The sequence below is a fragment of the Stegostoma tigrinum genome, chromosome 28, assembly GCF_030684315.1.
Source record: "Stegostoma tigrinum isolate sSteTig4 chromosome 28, sSteTig4.hap1, whole genome shotgun sequence".
Lineage (NCBI taxonomy): Eukaryota > Metazoa > Chordata > Chondrichthyes > Orectolobiformes > Stegostomatidae > Stegostoma > Stegostoma tigrinum.
The window spans coordinates 29531809-29552960 of record NC_081381.1 but is presented as its reverse complement, the minus strand read 5'-3'; the positions used below and the strand labels follow the sequence as shown (position 1 = coordinate 29552960).

General features: G+C 40.8%; 1 protein-coding gene across 2 annotated transcripts in view; it reads left to right on the top strand.

Annotated features, from left to right (window-relative positions):
• The window catches only part of sdf4 (stromal cell derived factor 4), a 61818-nt gene that overhangs the window by 15581 nt on the left and 25085 nt on the right, over positions 1-21152 (top strand). For both annotated transcript variants that reach the window (XR_007250483.2, XM_048561345.2), the window contains exon 2: positions 18329-18465. Coding sequence is in view for 1 of the 2 variants with exons in the window: in XM_048561345.2 (XP_048417302.1) it covers positions 18329-18465 (137 nt within the window). In the remaining variant the exon portion in view is untranslated. The remainder of the gene's footprint in view (positions 1-18328; positions 18466-21152) is intronic.

Below are 21152 nucleotides of genomic sequence, written 5' to 3'. Positions count from 1 at the left end.
AACCATCTTCTTCTGTTGGTTTGGATTTAAATTGGCTGAAACTGAAACTGGTTTCACCTGCACAGTCGGAACTGAATTCTTGCCTAATGATCCCTAGGTTTAAACTTAAAGTGCTCACCAATTTGGAGATATGAGTTGTAACTGATAATTAGCAAGTGTTTAGCATATCTAACGAACATTCTTTGTCTGTTGCATAATCCGAATCTCTCACTCTTCCTCTCTTGGTTTTTCCACATGTTAGATGAGTTCACCATGGTCCTAGTTACCAATATTTTGTGGAGAAGAGAGATATCGAATCCACCCTTGTTGGTCTGCCCAGCATTAGTGAGGACAGGGATGTCAGGCTGGTAGCCCCACTGAGAGGGGTGGGCACTGTAGGCTCCCATTCTTTGTCTATTAGAGCCAGGCAACACACTTCCCCCAGTAAAACACAATAGAAGCCCTTCCAGGGTAGTAATGGACATGATTATGATCTTTCATCCCTGTGGTCCTGTCAGTGAGGTATGAAGCCCACTGCTAAGATGCTGCTTCGATTGAGCTGACAGGCCTTACTCAACTGGAGAGGAACCTTCCAATGTCTTCACAAAATGGCCCTTATTTGTGGCACACCTCAGGCTGATAGTACAACACAGTCATAGATTTAACTTTAATAACGTTTTATGAAGTCAATTTCTTACTGCTGACTACCTGTCCCCATTCAGATCTGGTAACCCCCTATGTAGTACAGTGCTCTGTTCAGTTTCTCACCCCATACGGTATCTAACATTCGACCTCGACTGCAATTTAACAATGACTGATACTTTCCTTTAGTTGTGTGAGAGGAGGCAGCTGACCAATTTTCCATCCTGCATTTGGGAAAATTTGTTGGAGGTGAGGATGCATTAGCACGTCATCCCAGTGCAGTGCACATTATCATCCTGACTTTGATCCTCTACTACGCCACAGTCTTCTTTAGTCATTACTTTCTCATTGCATCAAATGAAGACAAACCTCTGTTGCAACTTCTGATTATGATTGTGATCCAATATGTGCTGACAGCTTTGGTTAAGTTTATTGGGAGGGCTTGTTACAGGGAAAGGATGGCGAAACCTACTGAGAAATCAACCACCTACTAAACTGCATTAGGGAACGGCAAATTCCATCATCTGCCCTGTCATGAATTAAAGCATTAATGGCTGGATTTTGAAATCAGCATAGTGAGTTCAGTCACCACTGACCTTCAAAGATCTTTTGATCTCTCTGGTTTGATGTTTTCTCCCCCGTCACTAATTTAAATCTGGCACTAAATCAAATCAATCTCTTTTACACATGCAGAAACACTGGTGTCAAGAGGTAGGGTAAGTGGCTTTGTGTTCAGGTTGTATGAATGCTTCAACTGTTGGTTTTCTGTTTTTGTTTCATTCTCAGCCAACAAAACATTAATTTATTTAATTGCTGAACTGTGGGAACTGGCTGTATATAAATTGGTTGCTGTTTGTCTAGGTTACTGTAATAAAACCTCAGTTGACTGAGAAATCCTGGGGTGTCTGAGAGGTGAGTAATGCTATAACATTTGCAAAATTACTCTTTCTTTAGCATTCTCCTCTAGAGGGAACAGTTGAACTGTATATTTTGACGATTCAAGTTTTGATTAATCATTCGTTTCCATCATACTATTAACCTTGCACCTCAAAGGAATTGCAGACTTGTGTGGCACTGTTCTCAGTTTGAATTGACTTCCTGCGCCAAAGAGCCATGTTAACCTGAGGTGTAGTTTGCTCCTGGGTGAGGAGACTGACTGCAGGAAAGAAAATAAAAAATATCATTGGATCAATTTGATAGCTCGGTGATGTCATTTCATTCTGACATCCTGAACATCAGCAAATCCTTTTATGCCAGACTGTTTGGCACACAGTCCACAGGCAGCATATTGTCCCATTTGTTCCTGGCTTCTGTCATGGAGGCCTTAGACAGCCAGGAGAGGCTGGACCAGCCATTATGTCTGGATGAGCCGAACAAAGCCCTCGAGTTCTTAGAAAAGGATAAAACTCCCAGAAGTGACAGCTTACTGGCTGACATGTATTCAGTTCTGTGGTGGCCAGGACCTGCTGGAGGTGTGTGATGGTATGCTTCTGTCAGGTAGCATGTGCAAATCCACGAGGAAAGATGTCATCAGCCTCACCTGCAAGAGGGAGAGGGAGAGGGAGGAAATTTAGAAATTGGTGACCAGTTCCACTGCTGAAGACAGATTACAAAATCCTTTCTAAGGTCATCACTAAGTGAGTCAGGTCTGCTCTGGGTGATTCATCCTGATCAAACCTGTGCTGTTCTGGGCAGGATGATCTGAGAGACTCGCTGTCTTCGAGAATAGGATTACATGTGTGCAGGATAGTCGGGTGGATGTATGCCTCATCAGTCTTGACTGCGTGAAGGCCTTTGACAGGATATTCGCACACCTGCATGTGGGATATGCTCTCCAAAATTCTCAATTGGAACCAACTGCTGTCCAGCCACATTTGTTAGTGCAGTCTCAATCAATGGATGGGAAGCTTTCAGGTTCCCAGTTGGATCTGGAGACAGATGGGGTTCCTCACTGTTTCCTGTTTTGTGTTGTTTAGAGCCTTTTGCTGAGTCCGTGAGGTAGGATGCGAGCCTGAGAGGGGTGACTATTCCAGATAACAGAGCCCTGCAGGTTAAAGCTCCCTGTACATGGATGATGTCGCGGTTGTCTCCTCTGATCTGTCATTATGCAGACTCATGACTCAGTTTGAACTGAGTCAGGGTAAATCAAGAGGAGGGCAGTGTTCTTTGGGAATTGAGCCAATTGATCCTTTATTGCCTTCACCATCAGGAAGGATTATCTGAAGGTGTTGGGAATATAATTTAGAGGAGCACATCACCAAGGGGAGGCAGAAATTGGGCTTTTGGGAGCACTGCTCCCTTTCCATTGTGGCTAAAAGCCTGGTCATCAGGTGTGAGGCACACTCTCTGTAGTATGTGGTTGCAGGTCTGCCCCATTCCCTGAACCCACATTGTCGCAGTCACCTGAGCTACCTTCCATTTCATCTAGAGGTCAGAAATGAATTGGGTCTACAGGAACATGTACAAAACTCTGGATAAGGGGAGGGGGAAATGGATGTACGTAAAGCAACCCTCCAAATGGATGTACCTAAAGCTGTGGTTAGACCTTGGAATGCTAACACCCAAGTGACCCTAACTGCTGAGGTTCTATCTGTCTCTGGTGTTGTAAAGGATAGAACTGGCCTTGTTGCTGCGCAGCACTCCAAATAGGTGGACAGTTGTGTATCACCTGTCCTTGGAGAAATTTGCAAAGAAAAACACCTTTGACCACAAGTCCATCAGGAAGCAGTCAGCATGTAATTTCCTCGAGATCCTTTTGAGCTGATCCCTGAGCAGACTATTAAAAATCAGTTGGTAGAATGTCTCATTGCCAGAACTTTTTAACAAGCACCAAGACACAGCTTGGCTGGTAGTGAGAAGGGCATTACCTGTGAGATCCTTCATGAATGCCAGTTGATCTGCACAACTGCACGCTCGAAGCTGTTCTTGGGGTGTCAAGACTGTCACACATCTTCTGGAATGTGCCTTTGCCGAGGAAGTCCAGAGGAAGATGCGGTGGATTTGGATTTTAAGGTTCATCCCGAGCTACTCTGTGGCCTGTTCCCTGGACTGTGCGCAGAGACAGACATCAACTGCACCTGGAAGACCGTCAATTCTGAAAGATGCTTTTCGGTCTGCCTGAAACTTGTCGGCTTCCCGGAGTGAGGAATTGATCTCGACAGTTGCAGATTAACACGTTCCAAGGTCCAGGACTATGTGCTGAGGGACATACAAAAGCCTGGGGCAGCTGCAGCTAGGGCTTAGCGAGGAGCAACCACCATCTAATCTCTTTTTGCTAAAGTTAAACAGGAGTCGGTTCAGTAATCAGATCCTCTCGGTGTACAAGATTATATTTGCATTTATTTGAGGCAAGTAAAGTAGTACCTTTGGTTTGTTTGTTGGGTAAGGTCAAACTCTGTCTTTCTTTGTATGCTACGATACAGAACCAAACTGGTTTAGTGACTGTCTGTAAAGATTTTATAAGGTTTTTTTTGACAAAATTTCAACAGTGAATAAGGCTGGTGCTGTTTGGGTTTGAGATGTGACATTTAAAAGCCAAGCTTGTTCACATTGACAACTCATGTAAGTTTGTTAAGTTTCTTCCTGCACTGGGTCTGTGTCTTTGGCGCTATACTCTGACATTGACCTCCTGCACTATTTGATGTCCTGGACATCAAATCTTCTATCCACTTTTTGTACAAAGGTCTCCAGCACAGTGTGTGTGGGGAAAGAATATGTGTTACCGACCCCAGGATTGTCTTGGAAGTCAAGGTAATCTCCAGGACATTATTACAAACAATCCAGGAGGAAAATCTTAGTGTTAATTGTATGTTACAATTTTTTATCTTTTTGATTCTTTGATTTGTGGAAAAAGTTAACGTAAACTGGGGAATTGTGTTAATTACGTAATAGTGACAATGTCTGTTCCCAGTTGATATGGTGAGTTGGTGTTGCCATGGGTGATGAGTGGGGGATTAATTGTGGGTGTGCACTGGTGAGCTAATTGGAAGTGAGAGATTGTATGATGAGTTCTCTGGACACTTCTAAGCAGAATTGGCAACACCAAATGACTGTGCCCAGATGACATTTCCACCATTGGGATGGAAAGACCTTGAATCACTCATTGTCCAGTTATTCCCTGGGTTCTAACGCATTAATTGTTGTAGCTCTAACTCTATGGAAATATTTTGGCCTGTATGCTTGACATGAAGTGAATATTATATTTGTAGCTTCTAATAGCGAAATACTTCAGTTCTGAAACCAACCAATTTGTTTTAATCCTTGTATTTAACTTTTTGAGAATAAAGTCTTATTTTTAAAAAGTCGGGTGTGGGGAATTTTTCTTTTTATACCCACTTGCGGCAGCAGTGTTTATGTTGGTGGTATTCACTGTCAGATTCTTGCAGTCATTGAGAAAATTTAGAAATAAAGAATAGCCATTCGGAGCAACAGTCCCTTATTGTGTTTTTTGTGAGACAGTTCCTTCTCGACTGGAAGGTAAGCTGAGTCAACAAAATGAAAGTGAGTAATGCCACCACTATGTCAACCCAATGAGTTGGAGTCAGCCAGCTTTATCCTGTGGGGTTACTGAAGTTGGCTTTATTTCAAACCCAAGCAGAAACACGTGATGTTAAGGTTAAAAGAAATTCATTATGAAACTCATCTGTTCATCTGATCAGGAAATCTTTTGAATTCATTGGAAACTGTTGATATTGGCCTGGTCAAATGTTGCAGTTTGATGGTCAGTCACTGTGTTACAAATAACAAAGGCAGATTTCTCACTTGCTATCTCTCTCTAAATCTCTCTCTCTCTCTCTCTCTGTAATGAAACAGACAATTGGCTTCTCCCCAAAGTCAGTATCTTAGCAGGGAACCCAGCAGACATTCTGCTAAGACCAGTCAGACACTGGGCACCATGACTTATGTTTCTCCATCAGAATCTGTTTTATGATCTGTTTACCTGAGATACGAATGAGAGAAATATGAAAGGAGTTTAATATTTTGCTCTTGAGGAATTTTCTCTGGAAATTCTATGTATTGGTAGTTGCTAAGGATAGACAATTGGATGACAATTACCGATGTTGGTCTGTGTCACAGAATAGTACAGCACAGAAACAGACCCTTCGGTTCGACATGTCCATACCAAACAAATATCCTAAATTAATCTAGTCCTACTGGCCAGCATTCAGCCTCTAAACCCTTCCTATTCATCCAGTCATCCAGATGCCTTTTAAATGTTGTAATTATACCAACCTCCACTACCACCTCTAACAGAACATTCCTAACATGCACCACCCTCTGTGTGAAACCGTTGCCGCTTAGGTCCCTTCTAAATCTTTCCCCTCTCATCTTAAACTTATGCCTCCTTGTTTGGGAATCCCCCACCCCAGGAAAATTCATCCTATCCATGCCCAGAGCATGCATCAGAACGTGTATGACCTTGTGAAGACTGATTGACTGACTGTGTATTGGAAAGAGTGAGCAGAAGCAAGAAGCTCAAATTGCTGATGAGCTGGTCCAGAGAACTCCTTTCTCAGCCCAGTGTCTTTCTCCTCAGAGAGCCATGTAACATGGGGCCTCTGACCTGCAGTAGGTAATGCTCAACACAATTGACTGTCACAATACAAATCTTTTAATCTTGAGTCAGACTGTGTCTATTTTCCAAGAACTGCACCTCTTTCTTACAATTTATAAAAGTATGTGCAGACAATTTCAATTTTGGCAGTGTTCTTCATTGAGTGTGTCTCTATGTCCCCAATTGCAGGTTGTAATTATCATCATGTACAATTATTGGCAAACCTATCTGGCATATACTGCCTGATTTGTGTTTACACTAGTCCATTTCCCGTAGTGTAGCATGCTGGGCGGAGAGTATTAGTGGTGCCTCATGTTCACCTAACTCCTCTGTTGTGTTGTTGACCAGATCTTTTCAGGCAGGACGGGAAGGGAAATGGAGGGAGTGTCGTTGTAGTTACGTGTGAATGCCTCGTGGCTAGTAATAAGGGGGCATTGATTGACACTGGCGAGAAAGTCATCCCATCACTTTTAAGTGATGCAGAGTTAGGCGCAAGCTGTCTACTTAAAGGATTGTTGAGGAAATATGATTGAGAACCAATAGAAGTATGTATTCTGTTGGTAAGGAATACGCAGAACATGGGGGAAGCTAATACCAAATAAAAACAGCTGTAATCAACAAAAAAATTATGAAGTAGAAAGTGATATTACCATCTATTACTAATGCCAGACCTGGAGCCAGAAGAACCAGGTTCAGTTTTTAAATAATTGCTTGTTCTTTCAACAAGTGATTTTGTTGGCTTCCTCAAATAAGAAGTATGAGTTTGATCTTGTAATGGAGTCAGTCACTATATACTCCTTTTTTGTGTTGAGCAATAGATGGAATGTTAGGACGAATGTTTCTTTTGTGTGTATCTGCCTGTTTCTGCTGCACAAGCACTGGTTGCAGTAGCCATTAGAAAAATGATTGAGCCTATTGCACAGATTCCTGAATCTGAATAATGTTCCCTTTCTCGAATGGAAGAACTGCCCTTGGAAGTCCCACTCATTGGCAAAATTATACGTAGTGTAAACCAATGTAAACCTATTGCATAAAACTGTTCACTTTGGCAAGTCTCCCTCTCATTAAAGAGGACCCTGAATAGACATTTCTCTTGAATTGAGAGAGAAGGGACAAATATGGTAGGTGAATAATTTCTGCCAAATTGAGACCTACACTAACTTTTCTTGCAAAAGAAAAGGAACTCATTAGTTTGAGGAGTTAGGAGCCCATTTCCTCTGCAGCCCTCTCATCGCTTCCCTACTGTGTGGGAGAGAAGATTCTGAACCCAAACAGTCAGTCTGGTGTTTCAAGAGAACTGTAGCAGCTGGTGGGTGGTAAATGAGTGTAGTGGTAGCAGCTCCCATTTCAGGAAACTGTCCCCAAAGTGTAACCACTTGTTGAATGAGCAAACAAGTGATTAATTCAAAAACTGAACCTGGTTTTTCTGGCTCCAGGTTCCGGCATTAATGAGGCATTTGTAGTAGATGGTAACATCACTTTCTATTTCATAAATTTTTTTTGCTGATTAGACTTGTTTTTATTTAGTATCAGTTTCCCCCACATTCTGTGTATTCCTTGCCAATTGTCTGCTTCTTCTCCACCCACACAAAACATGCTCATTCACATTTTATTTTAACTTGTCCTGTAAGTGTCTAGTTGATTTATCCTTATTTGGCAGTATTCTGTTCTGTTGATGACAGGTGTGGAATATGAAGTGAATTTCTCAGCTTCCTCTTTTTGGGTTGAATTTTGAAACAAACTAGTTACAGTCCCATTTTAATTTTGCACACTTTGAAGAAAGGGCCTTTACTGGCTATCCATTGATTTGAGGAGAATGTTTGCTCAAGGTCACTGGTTCCTGACAGTGTTCTTCACGTAATTGAGCAGGCTGCTTCTCATCCTGCAGATCTTTTGGCACACGGATAGAACATTTCATGAAGTTTAGATCTGGAGTGTGGGATTTGCTGCTTTTTCTTTGATACCACTCTGCTGCTTCAAATAAGATGGTGGGACTCAAAGCGTAATGCAGTTTAATAAACAAGTTAGCACCACTCGAACAATTGATAACAAGTTCCTCCTTGCCACATTCATGTCAATGCTTCAAGAACTTCAGTGTGTCTTTTGAGGCATTTGTCTGTCTTAACTTGTTGGCTGTTCAAGAGTTGAGAAAACAGGACCTAGTGGGGAAGACGTTTTCAACAATCTGGGCACTAGGTAATTGAATGGTGAAGGCAGATACTCCTGTCTCTCTCCTTCCCCCATTCCCCCACAAACTCTAATTTGACCCCCTCTAGCTTAGTAATATTGAAGTTAACGTTAATTCCCTGATTTTTGGCCTCATTGTAATAATCAACAGGTGGCTGGTAAACTTGGGACAGTCTGACTGGGTTGTGTAATGTTGTTCTTTGATCACTGTCTTTTTAGTCAAAAATATAAATCGCCATTTTGTTACTGTCCTTTCCCCAGCCATCCAGATTCTGAAGTGGCTCTCCTGATCTGGATCTTTTCTTGATGAGCATCCTGTATGTTTCAGGTCTCTTCTATTCCAGATAATGACTATCCACCTCGACGTCATTGTCCCATGGTATTCCATACCCTTTGTTGTAAGATGAGAGAGATGGTGACGTGGCGGTAATGTCACTGGGCAAGTAAACCAGAGCCCTAGACTGGTGCATTGGGAGCGTGGGTTTAAATCCAATTGTGGAATCTGGTGGACCTTAAATTCAATTAGCTATTAAATCAGGAAGGCAAAAGTTAATCTGTATTTAAAAAGAAAAGTGACCATGATATCATTTGGCCAAAAAAAAATAGTTCTCTGTCCTTTAGCAAAAGAAATCTGCAATCCTGACCTGGTCTGGCCTACATGTGACTCCAATCCCATAGCAATGTCGTTGATTCTGAACTACCTTCTGAAACGGTCTAACAAGACACCTTTCACAGGCAATTAGGGATGAGTGACAAACGCTGGCCTTACTTGTGGTCACATCCCTTAAATAATTTAAATATGTCTTCAGTCTGTCTGCATTTGAGACAGACCAAGAAGGAACTGTTGACACATGGGAATTCCAGGTGGTTGTCTCCTCTCTACCAGAAATTTTGTTCACATCTAATTTTAACTAGACAGTTTGTCCTGGGATTGTGTTTCAATCTATGTGGCTCACGTGACAATACATATGTATGATGAAGGATACACATGAAAAGAACTGCACTGTATTTACCTTCCTGTTACTATTTTTAACTGCTCACTACTAACTCAGCAAGGGAGAGCTCAGCTCCAAGTTGAAAGAGCCTTGTGATGCTCCACCAGAGATTGCTTTGTTTGTTAGCGTAAATTTAGGAACCGGTTTGTCATTCATGCTGACTCCCCTACTTGGAACTAGTTTGCAGACACCCAACTGTTGACGTTCCCAGCACCCTGTGTGGTTTATCTATCATTTGAAGCAATGACGGTTGCTGTGTGGTTGGTGCTGTGTAGTGAGCTTTGGGGAAACTCCAAAGGTGTAGAGATATTCAGGGTGGTTAAAATTCCATGGTGAAATATTGGAAACAAGTTCAACTATAGAAGAAGGAAGTAAAGGAACATGGAACTTTGCAGTTAAGTTTGATAGCTTTTGGCGTATGCCCTAAATAACGTATAGACTTCAAAACATTGCATGTCTTGTATTTAAAATTTTTGCATGTGCAATACCATGGTACTTTCTAAACATTCAAAGTCTTTCCCCACCCTCGGATATCTGCCATTTGATCTATATTTGTGCACTTTAATTGCTCCTGTTTCGTGACTTTTTTACTAAACACCTACACTCAGTAGACAGCCGTTGTATATTCTGATCTGTTCTCTAACGTGTGCATTACCTTTCTCATAAGCATTTTGATTATAATGTTGTTGTATACCTCAGCTACAAGATAAATTTTTCAGCCTGCTTCTCAAAAGGACTGGAATGCGTAATGACACTAAACGTGTTTATGCAAACATAAGCTGACTTTTTTCTTAATTTAACCTAATTTCTTTTATCAGAGATGATATTACTCTGGATAAGGTAGGTCTTAAACCTGGGCCTCTTGATTCAGGGGTAGGGGCACTACAACTATGCCACAAGAGGGCCAAGCTGCCATTATTGGTCCTGAGACTTCATTTGCAGTGCTATTAGTTTCTCTTTATTTTTTGTTTGTTGTGCCAGAGTTTGCCGGGAACACATTTAACAGTACTTTCAAAGTCGTGTGTTAAAAGTAGCACCAAAGGAAGTGAAAAAGTGAAGCTGTTTTTCTTGAACCATACTTGGTGTACACAATACTCCTCCAATCTGTAGTTTACAAGTTAGCTTTCAAACAGTCTTTCATAAGTAATTAAGGACAAGCCCCTGCAAGGTGTAGATTCCTAGTATATCAGGAACGCAGTGGATTCCAATTGCCTGTTCTGGGAAGGGGAGGTCTGTGGGTTTAAAAAAAATGAACTCTTGTCATTCCCAGAACCCTCTTGATCAGGTAATAGAGGCTCACCTTTCTATTGATCTGGACATGAAGCAATCATTCCACTTAACAAAGTTGCAGTGAGTTCCGTGCTGGCTGAAATCTGTGGTTTTCCTGCACACTCCCCTTGCCCCATTTGGAATGGAATGAAATGATCAAGCATGGCTTCTAGGTCAAGTACCACTTCCCCTATCTTTTCATTAATTTATTAAGAAAATTTCTTGGTTTTCCCCTGCAGTTCACATGACAAGAATATGCAAAATACAAACCCTCAGTTTTCTGTCTTCTCAGAAACTACATGGGTGCAATTCCACAGCTCCCAGCTGCCCCCTGGAACCTTAACCGGTGTGCAAGAACTCATAGCATTGGATATCAAGCTGCACCTGACCCCACACCCTCAGCATTGAGGCAGATGTAATTTGTGGTTACTAGACAAAAACAATGATAATGGTGATGTCATCTATTATTTCCTTTCTTCCTCCACCCTAGGGATGTTTCAACTGTTTACGTTCATCTCAAAATGAGATTACATTTAATTCTTGGGAACTGGAACCTGCCTGAATTTTCTGATCCTCCTGCAGGAACACATAACAAAAAGACTATTTTTCATACTGGTCCATTCTAGAAGTGCAAAATATGCTGTTAAGTCGCTGAAAGACCTGCATGAGTCAGTGTTATGATTGACCCAGGGATGAACTTTGAGATGATCAGTTTTGACGGAATCTACCTTTTGCTCATGGTCACTGATATCTCTCAAAAAATTCTAACTCGCATTGGCTATGAAGGAATTCTTCTTTATTGGTTTAAAGGTGCTCCTACAACCAGGACCAGAGAGCTGTATTTTTAAAATTCATTCCTGGGAGTCATTGCCTGGACCAGCATTTATTGCCCATCCTAGCTGCCCATCAAGTGGCAGTAAGCTACTTGAATCATTACCATCTGTATGCTGTAAGTTGAGACTTTGTGGTGAATGATACAATCTGAGTGACTTGCTAGACCATTTGAGGGCAGCTGAGAATCAGCCACATTGCTCTGGATCTGAAGTCACACATAGGCTAGACCAGGTGATGGCTTATTTCCTTCCTGACAGGACATCAGGGAGCCATATTTACCAACAATCAAGAATGGTTTCATGGTCATTAATCGATACTTGGTTCCAGGTTTTTTTTTGTTCAAATGACACCATCTGCCATGACTGGATTCATGTCTCCGACCCCAGAATATTAGCTGAGTTTCTGGATTAACAGTCTAGTGATAATATCACTAGGCCAGTGCCACCTCATTTAATCCTTTCCAATTATATTGTCAAGTGAGATCTCTATATCTTTATCATTGCAAAGTAGTATTATGTAAAAGTTCATAGTCAGCATTCAGTGCGACCTGGGAACAGGTTTGTGCCCACACACACACCATTTACTAAGTGTGTGGGGAAAAGATATAAAGAGACTAATTCTAAAATTACGCTGAAACTACATCAGTAAAGAACAATGGTAGAAAACTGAGATTTTTGGAAAGAATGATGAAGCTATGAATTTTGTGGTTTTTCTTTGTTTTACACCCACAGCAGACCTAAATGAAGATGTATTTACAAAGTGCAGACAGTTTCCTTCTCTGGATGTACTTTACCTTTCATGGTTTTGAGCAAATTTTCCTTGTCCTCATTTCTTTTCAAAGTGGAAAGTGCTGGGAATACAAATTTTACTCTGAAATGTCATTATTAAAAATGCTAGCTGTTGTTTTGGGTCAACTGTGGCTCAGTTGAGAGCACTCTTGCTCTGAGTATCACAGGTTCTGTGGAGTCCTACTTGCTGGGCAAAAAATAATGCAGCATTAAGGGAGGGCAGTGCAATTAGTGGTGCTTTTCTTTCATGAAACTGAGGCTTTTTCTGTCTACTCGTGTGTTAAAGATTCTAGGGCACTCCTTTTCTTGAGTCTATCAGCATTTGAAGGAAGATATGTTCTCTTCAATCTTCCCAGCCTTCTCCTTAGTAGAACATTGTCATTCTGGCACTTTTTTGTTCAGGCTGCCATATATCTTTCTACATCCTTTTGTTTGGTTTAATTGAAGTAACTCTGAATGTTAAGCTCCCCACACATCACTTTGATCCAAATTGCAAAAGACAGAGAAGGAGTAACAAATAGAAAAAAAATTTGGGATTATTTAGCAGTTCTAATGACCACTAGATGTCTTAAAAGGCTTTTTAGCCAATGAGATTCTCCACATTTTAGTCACTTTTAGAATATAAGAAATGCAGCAGCCAACATGTGAACAATAAGTTCTCACAAACAACAATACAGTAATGACCCAGGTAATCAGCTTTTTGAGGTTGATTTGAAGGATTAGTATTGATCAGGCAATGATGTATGGATATTATCATTTGGGGGCTAGTAATCCAGAACCCCAGGCAAATGTTCTGGGGATACTGGATCAAATCTCACTGTTGTAGAAGACTAACCTTGAATTTTAAAATCTAGAATTAAAGAACTTGAAAGTTTGTTGTACAAACAATCATTTCGTAAAGGGAAATGATTGTGGATGCTGGACATCACTCACTGCAGGAGTTCATTCTCTTTAGTTGCCACACCAGTGACCTTTTTACTCCATTGCGAAATCAGAATTTGGGATGTAAGTGGACTGTGCCATGGTCGGCACTGTTCACTCCCTTTCAGACATGAAGCTTTCCATGTTCAAATACAACAAGATGTGGATATAAGACCATAAGACACAGGAGTGGAAGTAAGGCCATTCAGCCCATTGAGTCCACTCTGCCATTTAATAATGGCTGATGGGCATTTCACCTCCACTTCCCTGCACTCTCCCCGTAGCCCTTAATTCCTTGTGAGATCAAGAATTTATGAATCTCCACCTTGAAGACATTTAACGTTCCGGCCTCCACTGCACTCCGTGGCGATGAATTCCGCAGGCTCACCGCTGTCTGGCTGAAGAAATGTCTCCTTACTTAATTCTGTTTTAAATTGACCCCCTCTAATCTAAGGCTGTGCCCACGGTTCCTAGTCTCCCCCGCCTAATGGAAACAACTTCCCAGTGTCCACCCTTTCTAAGCCGTACATTATCTTGTAAGTTTCTATTAGATCTCCCCTCCACCTTTTAAACTCTTCTGAATACAATCCCAGGATCCTCAGCTGTTCGTTGTACATTAAAGCTACCATTTCAGGGATCATCTGTGTGAATCTCCGCTGGACATGCTCCAGCGCCAGTGTGTCCGTCCTGATGGGTCAAATAGCTTCTTCAATGATATCAACACTGGTTCAAGAGCGGGTCAGATTAGGATTTAAACAGGAAGTCATGTCTCCCCAGTGACTGTCTACTATCTACAAGGCACAAGTCAGGACCTATGTTTTCTGTAAGCTGCACAGTTTCACAGCCACTCTGTGCTCTCCAGTTGGTGTACCAGTGCTGTTCCCAGCATTGCTCCTAATTTTTGAAGTCACTGCCATTCATGGATTTTGGAGGATTGTACAGAAAAAACAGGAGATGAAGGGATGCAGGTCAGGGTGTGATGTAATATTCTCTGCTTGTTGCATAGATGGATGCACCTTCAAGAAAGTTGATGCCATCTAGAACAAAACAGGCTACTTGATTTGGCACCCAATCCCTACTTTTAACATTTATTTGCTTCACCACTGACACACGTTGGCAGTAGTATGTTCCATCTATAAAAGGCACTGCGGCAACTCACCAATGCTCCTCAGAAAGCACCTTCCAAATCAATGATCTCTACCACCAAGAAGGACAAGGGCAGCAGATGCATGGGAACGACATCACCTGCAAGTTCCCTTCCGAATTGCAAAACAGCCTGACTCGGAACTGTGTTACCATTCCTTCCCTGTTTCTCTAGGTCGAAATCCTGAAACTCCCTTCCTGACAGTGCTATTGGTGTCCTGATGCTCTTAACACTGCAGCAGTTCAGGAACACAGCTCACTACTGTTTGCAGGGTATTTGGAACAGGCAATAAATGTGGACCTAGTCAGCAATGCCCCCATCTCATGGACAGTTCATTTTTTTAAGAAAGGGCACCAAGGATAGCTACACTGCACCTCTTCAAAATAATGAATGGCACATCCATCTGAGCAGATATATGGACCCTCACTTAACGATTGTATGAAAACAGCACTGCTGACAATGCAGTGCTCTCTCAATACTACATTGACTATTAGCTTTGATTCTTCTGCTGTGTTCTGGACGGGAGTTTGAACCCAGACCCTAACACTTGGATGCAAGAGTTTTACAAATGAAAGCATAGTTGAGTCAGAACACTAGCTTCGTTTATGCAGTGACTTTTAGCATTAGAAGTTATCACTGCAGGTACAGCCCATAGGAAGGCAATGGAAACAAAATTTAACACAACCATATTGTGAGGTATCAGGACAGCTGACTGAGAATGCTGCCAGAGACTGATGTTGTAGTGATTACAGAGATGGAGAGTGGTAATAAAGATCCTGGCAGAATTTGAAAACCTAGAGAAGAATTTTAACAGCAAGACCTTACCAGACTAGTAGGCAGTGCTGGCCAAGGGGCATAGGATTGAATGGGACTTGGAGCAAATTATAGCATAGACAGTTTGGATTAACCCAAGTTTACAGAGAGCATATTGTAGGAGACTGATCAGAAAGGCTAAAAACCAAAATTGTGAACTGTAAATTTTATACTGGAGGAAGAAAATTCCTGCTGATTAATCAGTTTTAGGAATTAAGAAAGCAAAGAATACTGGAAATCTGCCCTTAACCACACCCCCCCCCCCCCCCCCCCCCAAAACCACCGCCCACTATTCTTCTCACTCCATTGCTGATAGACTGGCAATGTATTTCCAGTATTTTCTGTTTTTCCTGTAAATGGTTAAGGCTGTTTTTTTTTCTCAGAATAGTTGCAGATTACTCGCTGGGGCTCAATATTACCGCTGAGCGCAGTTCAATTACTGTGTACTACACAAGTCAGCAACAATTTAAAAAAAAAATACTCTTAAGTTAAGTAGACAGGATTGCTTCCAAGAGCATTACATTGTGGAAAAACACTTTTGTAGATGTGAGAGCAGTAGTTTTTCTCTAGGCACAGAGACTAGATATGATATTAGCTGTCCCTGATTCATCACTGAACAAATTGTGTATTTTTATTTTGGAAAGTAGGTACTTACCACAAATTTTATTCCAATTGCCACCTCTCCTCAACCTCCAAGGCATAAGGCGTAGGAGTAGAAGTAGACTATTTGGCCCATCGAGTCTCTTCTGCCATTCAGTTAGACCATGCCTGATCTGATAATCCTCAACTCCCTTCTGCCTACTCCCCATTACCCTTAATTCCTTTACTGACTGAAATTCTGTGTATCTTAACCTTGAGTGCACTTACAGAGCCAGCCTCTTTGGATCTGTGTGTTAAAGAATTCCACAGATTCACCACTCCCTGAGAGCACCATTTCCATCAAGCTGCGCACTGCCGCTATGATATTCTGTGTCTAGTGATTGGTATTGGCACGCAGATGGTGGTGTTGACTTCTTCTGGTTCTGGAAGTTACTGCTTCACACAGGCCTCTGATGTCCATGAAGCTGGTAAGAAAATTAGAGGAAATGTTGCCTGAGGGGAGAAATTCCTCCTTGTTTTGCCTTAATGGACAACCTCTTAGTTTGAGCTCATATTCTAGACTTTTCCATAAGGAGAAATCAACCTTTCAGCATTTTCCCCCAATAATCTTTTTCCTTAAGGTTACTTCTCATTGATCTAAACTCAAATGACTACAGGGCCAACCTAATCAACCTCTTAGAAAATGCCTCCGTACCCAGGATCAACCTAATATTTTTCTTTGGCCTGACTCTTCTGAGGGCTGTGAATCTGTGGAATTCTTTACACAGAGGGCTTTTCAGGCTGGGTTAAGAATAATCAAGGCTAAGAGCTTTAATCAGTAGGGGATTTGAGGGTTATGGAGAAGGATAGGAAAATGAAGTTGAAAATTATTCTGATTTGGTTGGAGAGACATCTCTTGGTCTTTCACGTTTCATGAACTACAGGGTCCACGCAGAGCAAAGCTGTGTCAGGAGAATGTTGTCTGAGTTCTGTCCTGGTAACTGCTGAAGTGAATCCCTCTTGAAATGTGGTCAACTTGCATCATGTGATCAGTAGCAGCTATATTTTAGCCTAGCAAAGTTAATGTTAAAATTTTAAGCAGAAGCAGCATTTAAAGCTGTTTAGGCTAATCTTGTCTTATAGGTGTGACACTTTAAAACGGTGTGATTCAGTTCAACAGACAAACTAAATTGCACAAGTCTAAAAGCATTACATCATTAACTGTTTTAGATTTTGTAACTCCAGTTTAACTTTGCATGTGTGATTTTTAGTGAGGTAATTTAATTTGTCTGAAAAGTCTTTGCGTATAACTATAGATGATTTGATATTACAAGTATAGGGTATGAATTGAGGTTTCACTCGAGCTGATATGAAGGGACACGAGTTGAGAGGCATGCTGTAATATTTCACTGAACAGAATTTGGCTTCCGTTTTGTCCTTCACTAGTTGGCTTTCTTCAATATGCATTTGCAGTCTTGTCAACTGTAAATCTCTGGCATTAATCTGTGTCAAATTTCTACTCAAGATCTAGATGCTCACCCAGATCACTGTCTCAAAAGGGCTGAAATCTTTACTTGAAAGTGAAGAAAATATGAGTTCTCATGGGCAATTAGAACATCTAACTGTTTGCCAACCAAACCATTAGAGTAGTGGTTGAAACAAACTATGGCAAGAATACTGACCGATGGCTTCAGTTGCAGATGAGAAATATATACAAGAAGAGATCTAAAGAAGCTTGTTTTAATGTGCAACAATGTAGCAAATGGAATATAGAGAAGGGACAATGTAAAATTTCTGTTGGAAGAATTTTTAAAAAGCATATTATTAAATGATGAGAAATTGCAGAACTCTGAGGTGCAGTGGGATCTGCATACCCTTGAGCATGAATCACAAAGTATTGAGGTACAGCAAGTAATTAGGAAAGTTAATGCGATTTTTGCAAAAAATTAAATGTATACGTAGGGTTATTATGTTTCAGTTTATACAGGGCGCTGGTAAGACCACCTCTGGAGTACTGTGCACCATTTTGAACACCTTTATTTAAGGAAGGGTATAAATGCAATGAAAGTAGTTCAGAGCAAGTTTGTTAGACTAACTTTTGGAATGGGCAGGCTGACTTATGACTGACTAAGGTTGGAGTGGCTCTTTTTGTATTCTATGCAGGTTAGGATAAGTGAAAACATGGTTGCACCTACAAAATGCTGAGGAGACTTGGAAAAAAGTGGAAAAGCTGTTTCCTCATGGGAGAATCAGGAACAAAGGATCATTATTTAAAAATGAGGGTCACCTATTTAAAAGATGAGATTTTTTTTCTCTGAAGGTCATGAACATCTTTGAGAAAGAGTCCTAGAATGTTTTCTTGACAGAGCAAGGTACTCGATGAGCAAGATGAACTATCAGTGTTAGTCAGGAATGTGGAATAATCAGAATAGCCATGATCTTTTGAATGATAGTGAGTTAGAGGAGCTGAATGGCCGCCTCCTGCTAATCCACATTCTTCGTATATCACAGGATTGTACCACTGTCAAGATCTAGTGATGGTATTGCTGTGTCAGCGTTGCAAAGAACTGAATTATTTTCTGCTTAACAGTAAGGTTCACCAGTTTACTGTATTCCTCTTCAGGGTTGATGTCAATGTTGACAAGAAAATTAGTGCAAGTGAGATGCAGCAATGGATCATGGAAAAAACGGAGGAGCATTTCCAGCAGGCCAATGAAGAGAACAAACTACACTTCAAAGCTGTAGACCCTGATGGCGATGGTAATATAATTTATTTGTGTCCACAAGACAACTTCCCTACCTAAATCCCCCTAACCCTCCCCCTTCCATCTTCCAAAGAATGTTACCTGCCTGAACAAATGCATTATGCAACTCAAACACCAAAATAAAACTTTTCAAAAACATTAAGGATTCCAAATGTTCCACTGCAAATACTTGTTACAATCCTCAAAGACAGAACTTTTAAAGTTTTCTCTCGGTCTCTGTCAGTGGGAAATTTACCATAGGACAAGATTCCGTATTTTGAGACTTATAATGTAACATGCAAAGTGAAACCAAAATAGATCAAACATTCTTTAATGGGCAACCAAAGCAGTAAGCATTTTTCAAAATAAGGTACTTTTCTGTTAACTAAATGCATTGCTTTTAGTAGATTTGAAGAATTACAAAAAATGTGGAAGAAATATATTTTGAATTTTGGGGTACTGGGAAAAGTGAGGACTGTTCTGTTTGGATATTATTATCTTGGAGGTTCTGCTTTTTAAATTAGCTCCTCACTGTTCAAAAAAATGTTTCAGCAGAATCTTTTCTAGTCCTATTGCTGTTGTTGGTTGCTACTGCCTTAACTATTTTCACATTCTTTTGTATTTTTTAAATTCATCTGATTAGTTTTTCTGAGATCTCTTGAATTGTCTCCTAATTTCCTGCTTTTGAGGTCATTAACTTCCTCCATGTGAGTATAATGCTTGTTGCTTTCCCCCACCCCTTTTTCCTGTCAGTTCAGTACCATTTGGTGATTAAGTGTGCACTTCATCAGAACTGAAAAATCTGATAAGTTCACCTGTCTTTCGTCATAACAGGTGCTTAGAGATGTCTGGCACTTTATTTTCAACATGAATGAGATTCTGTAATGAATTTGTTTCGTTTTGATCCACCTTCCTGCAGCCTTAACCTTTTGAAAGAAACTGGTGTTAAATAATCCTCTGAAAACGGTAATTCCAAACAGACAGCAGTTAAAAGACTCATTGGTCATAGATCAAATATCAGTGAATCTAATCAGTTCTATCTATTAGCCACCATTCCCACAGCAAGTACAGGTAGTTTTCTATAAAGATGTATCTAGCTGAAGAGACCTTTCCATTCTAATTGTCTAGAGTTATGGAATATAGAAATCTCCATCTAGCTTTCCTCTCAGGATGATGCGTGCTGTCTTACTTGGGGAAAATGTTTGCTAATCTTCTGTTGCAGCACTCCATGGGGTTGTGGAGACTTTCCTGCCATCAGTGTTTTCTCTGTACTGATATCCTTTGCTTGTCACAGACTGTGATATACTTGGCACTTAGATGTCACTCAGTCGGATTTGTTCAGCCCTCTGATAAAGTCCTTTACACAGCTGGTGATGGTGGCTGAGTGTTCACAACCTGTCCACGTGGTTTCTGACTCAGTTGCCCCATCAAGATTTTTGCTTGTGCAATACCAGTGGGTAAAGTGGATGAGGGGCAATTATCCAGTTTGGTAGGAGGAATGGTAGTGCCAAATAGTTCTTTAATGGTGAAAGATTGGGGATATTGAGATACAAAGAAACCTGGTTTCCTTGTTAACTTTTTTCCTTAACTAAAAATTAACATACAGGTGCAACAAGCAGTTAAAAAGGTGAACATTATGTTGGCCTTTTTCACAGGAAGATTTTGAATATAGAAGCAAAGATGTCTTCAATTGTGTGGCACCTTATTGTGACCATACTTGGAGCGTGTAGCTGTGGTCCACCAGCTGAAGGAAAGATGGACCTAATGTGGAGAAAATGTATTGGAGATTCACCATTCTGATTTCTGGGGTTGTGTGGTTGTCCTGCCTTGAGAGATCAAGAAGACTGGGCCTGTCTCTTCTGGAATTTAGAAGAAAAAGATGAGGTCTCCTAGAAGCGTATAATACTTGCTCTAATAATATAAACCGTCTTTTGTTTCATTTGTCTTTACAAGGAATCTTGAAGGTTGAATTTTTGTAACTTTGAAAACCCCTTTGTCCCTCATACTAGCCATTACATCTACTTGGCTACATTGATCTCTACTTAAGCAGATTTGAATTTGCTGATCTTGATGACACATTCTTTACTACTTCCTGACTTTTATTTTTGCTCTAATCTTGGCCTCCCAACTATAACACTGTTCTAAATAATCGTTTTAGAGCATGTATGCATTCTTCAAAATGCTGACTTGTTTGTGCTGTTCTCTTTTTTGCATGTCGTTGTGGTGATTTCTGTTTAAACCAATGTTTATCAGAGATAATGTTTCTCTTTATGCTCTTATCTATCTATCCCTCCCCCCCTCCCCCCCTCAATAATAAACCCACACTGTCTCTTTGATATTTATCTGATTATTTAGGATAGTGGTTTTGAGATTATTTATTAGTCCCAGCCCTAGCCTTTTATTTGCATCATCCTGCTGATTTGAGTAGCACTTTTCTGGCAGTGAATGCAAATCATTGCATCACTAGCTGAATACAAGGTCAGTCCCAACTAGAGAATTGATCCCTAATCAGCCTGCGAGATAAATCACAGACCTTGGCCGTTAAAAATGGGCAATATTTACTGTATGGTACAGGATTGAATACATAGTTAAGAAGTTATTTCTTACCATTCCTTCAAAACGTATTGCTATCTTAGACAGCATGTACTTACAAAGGAGAATCGTAAAAGTACTGTGGCAGTGGAGGATATAAGTTATTAAATC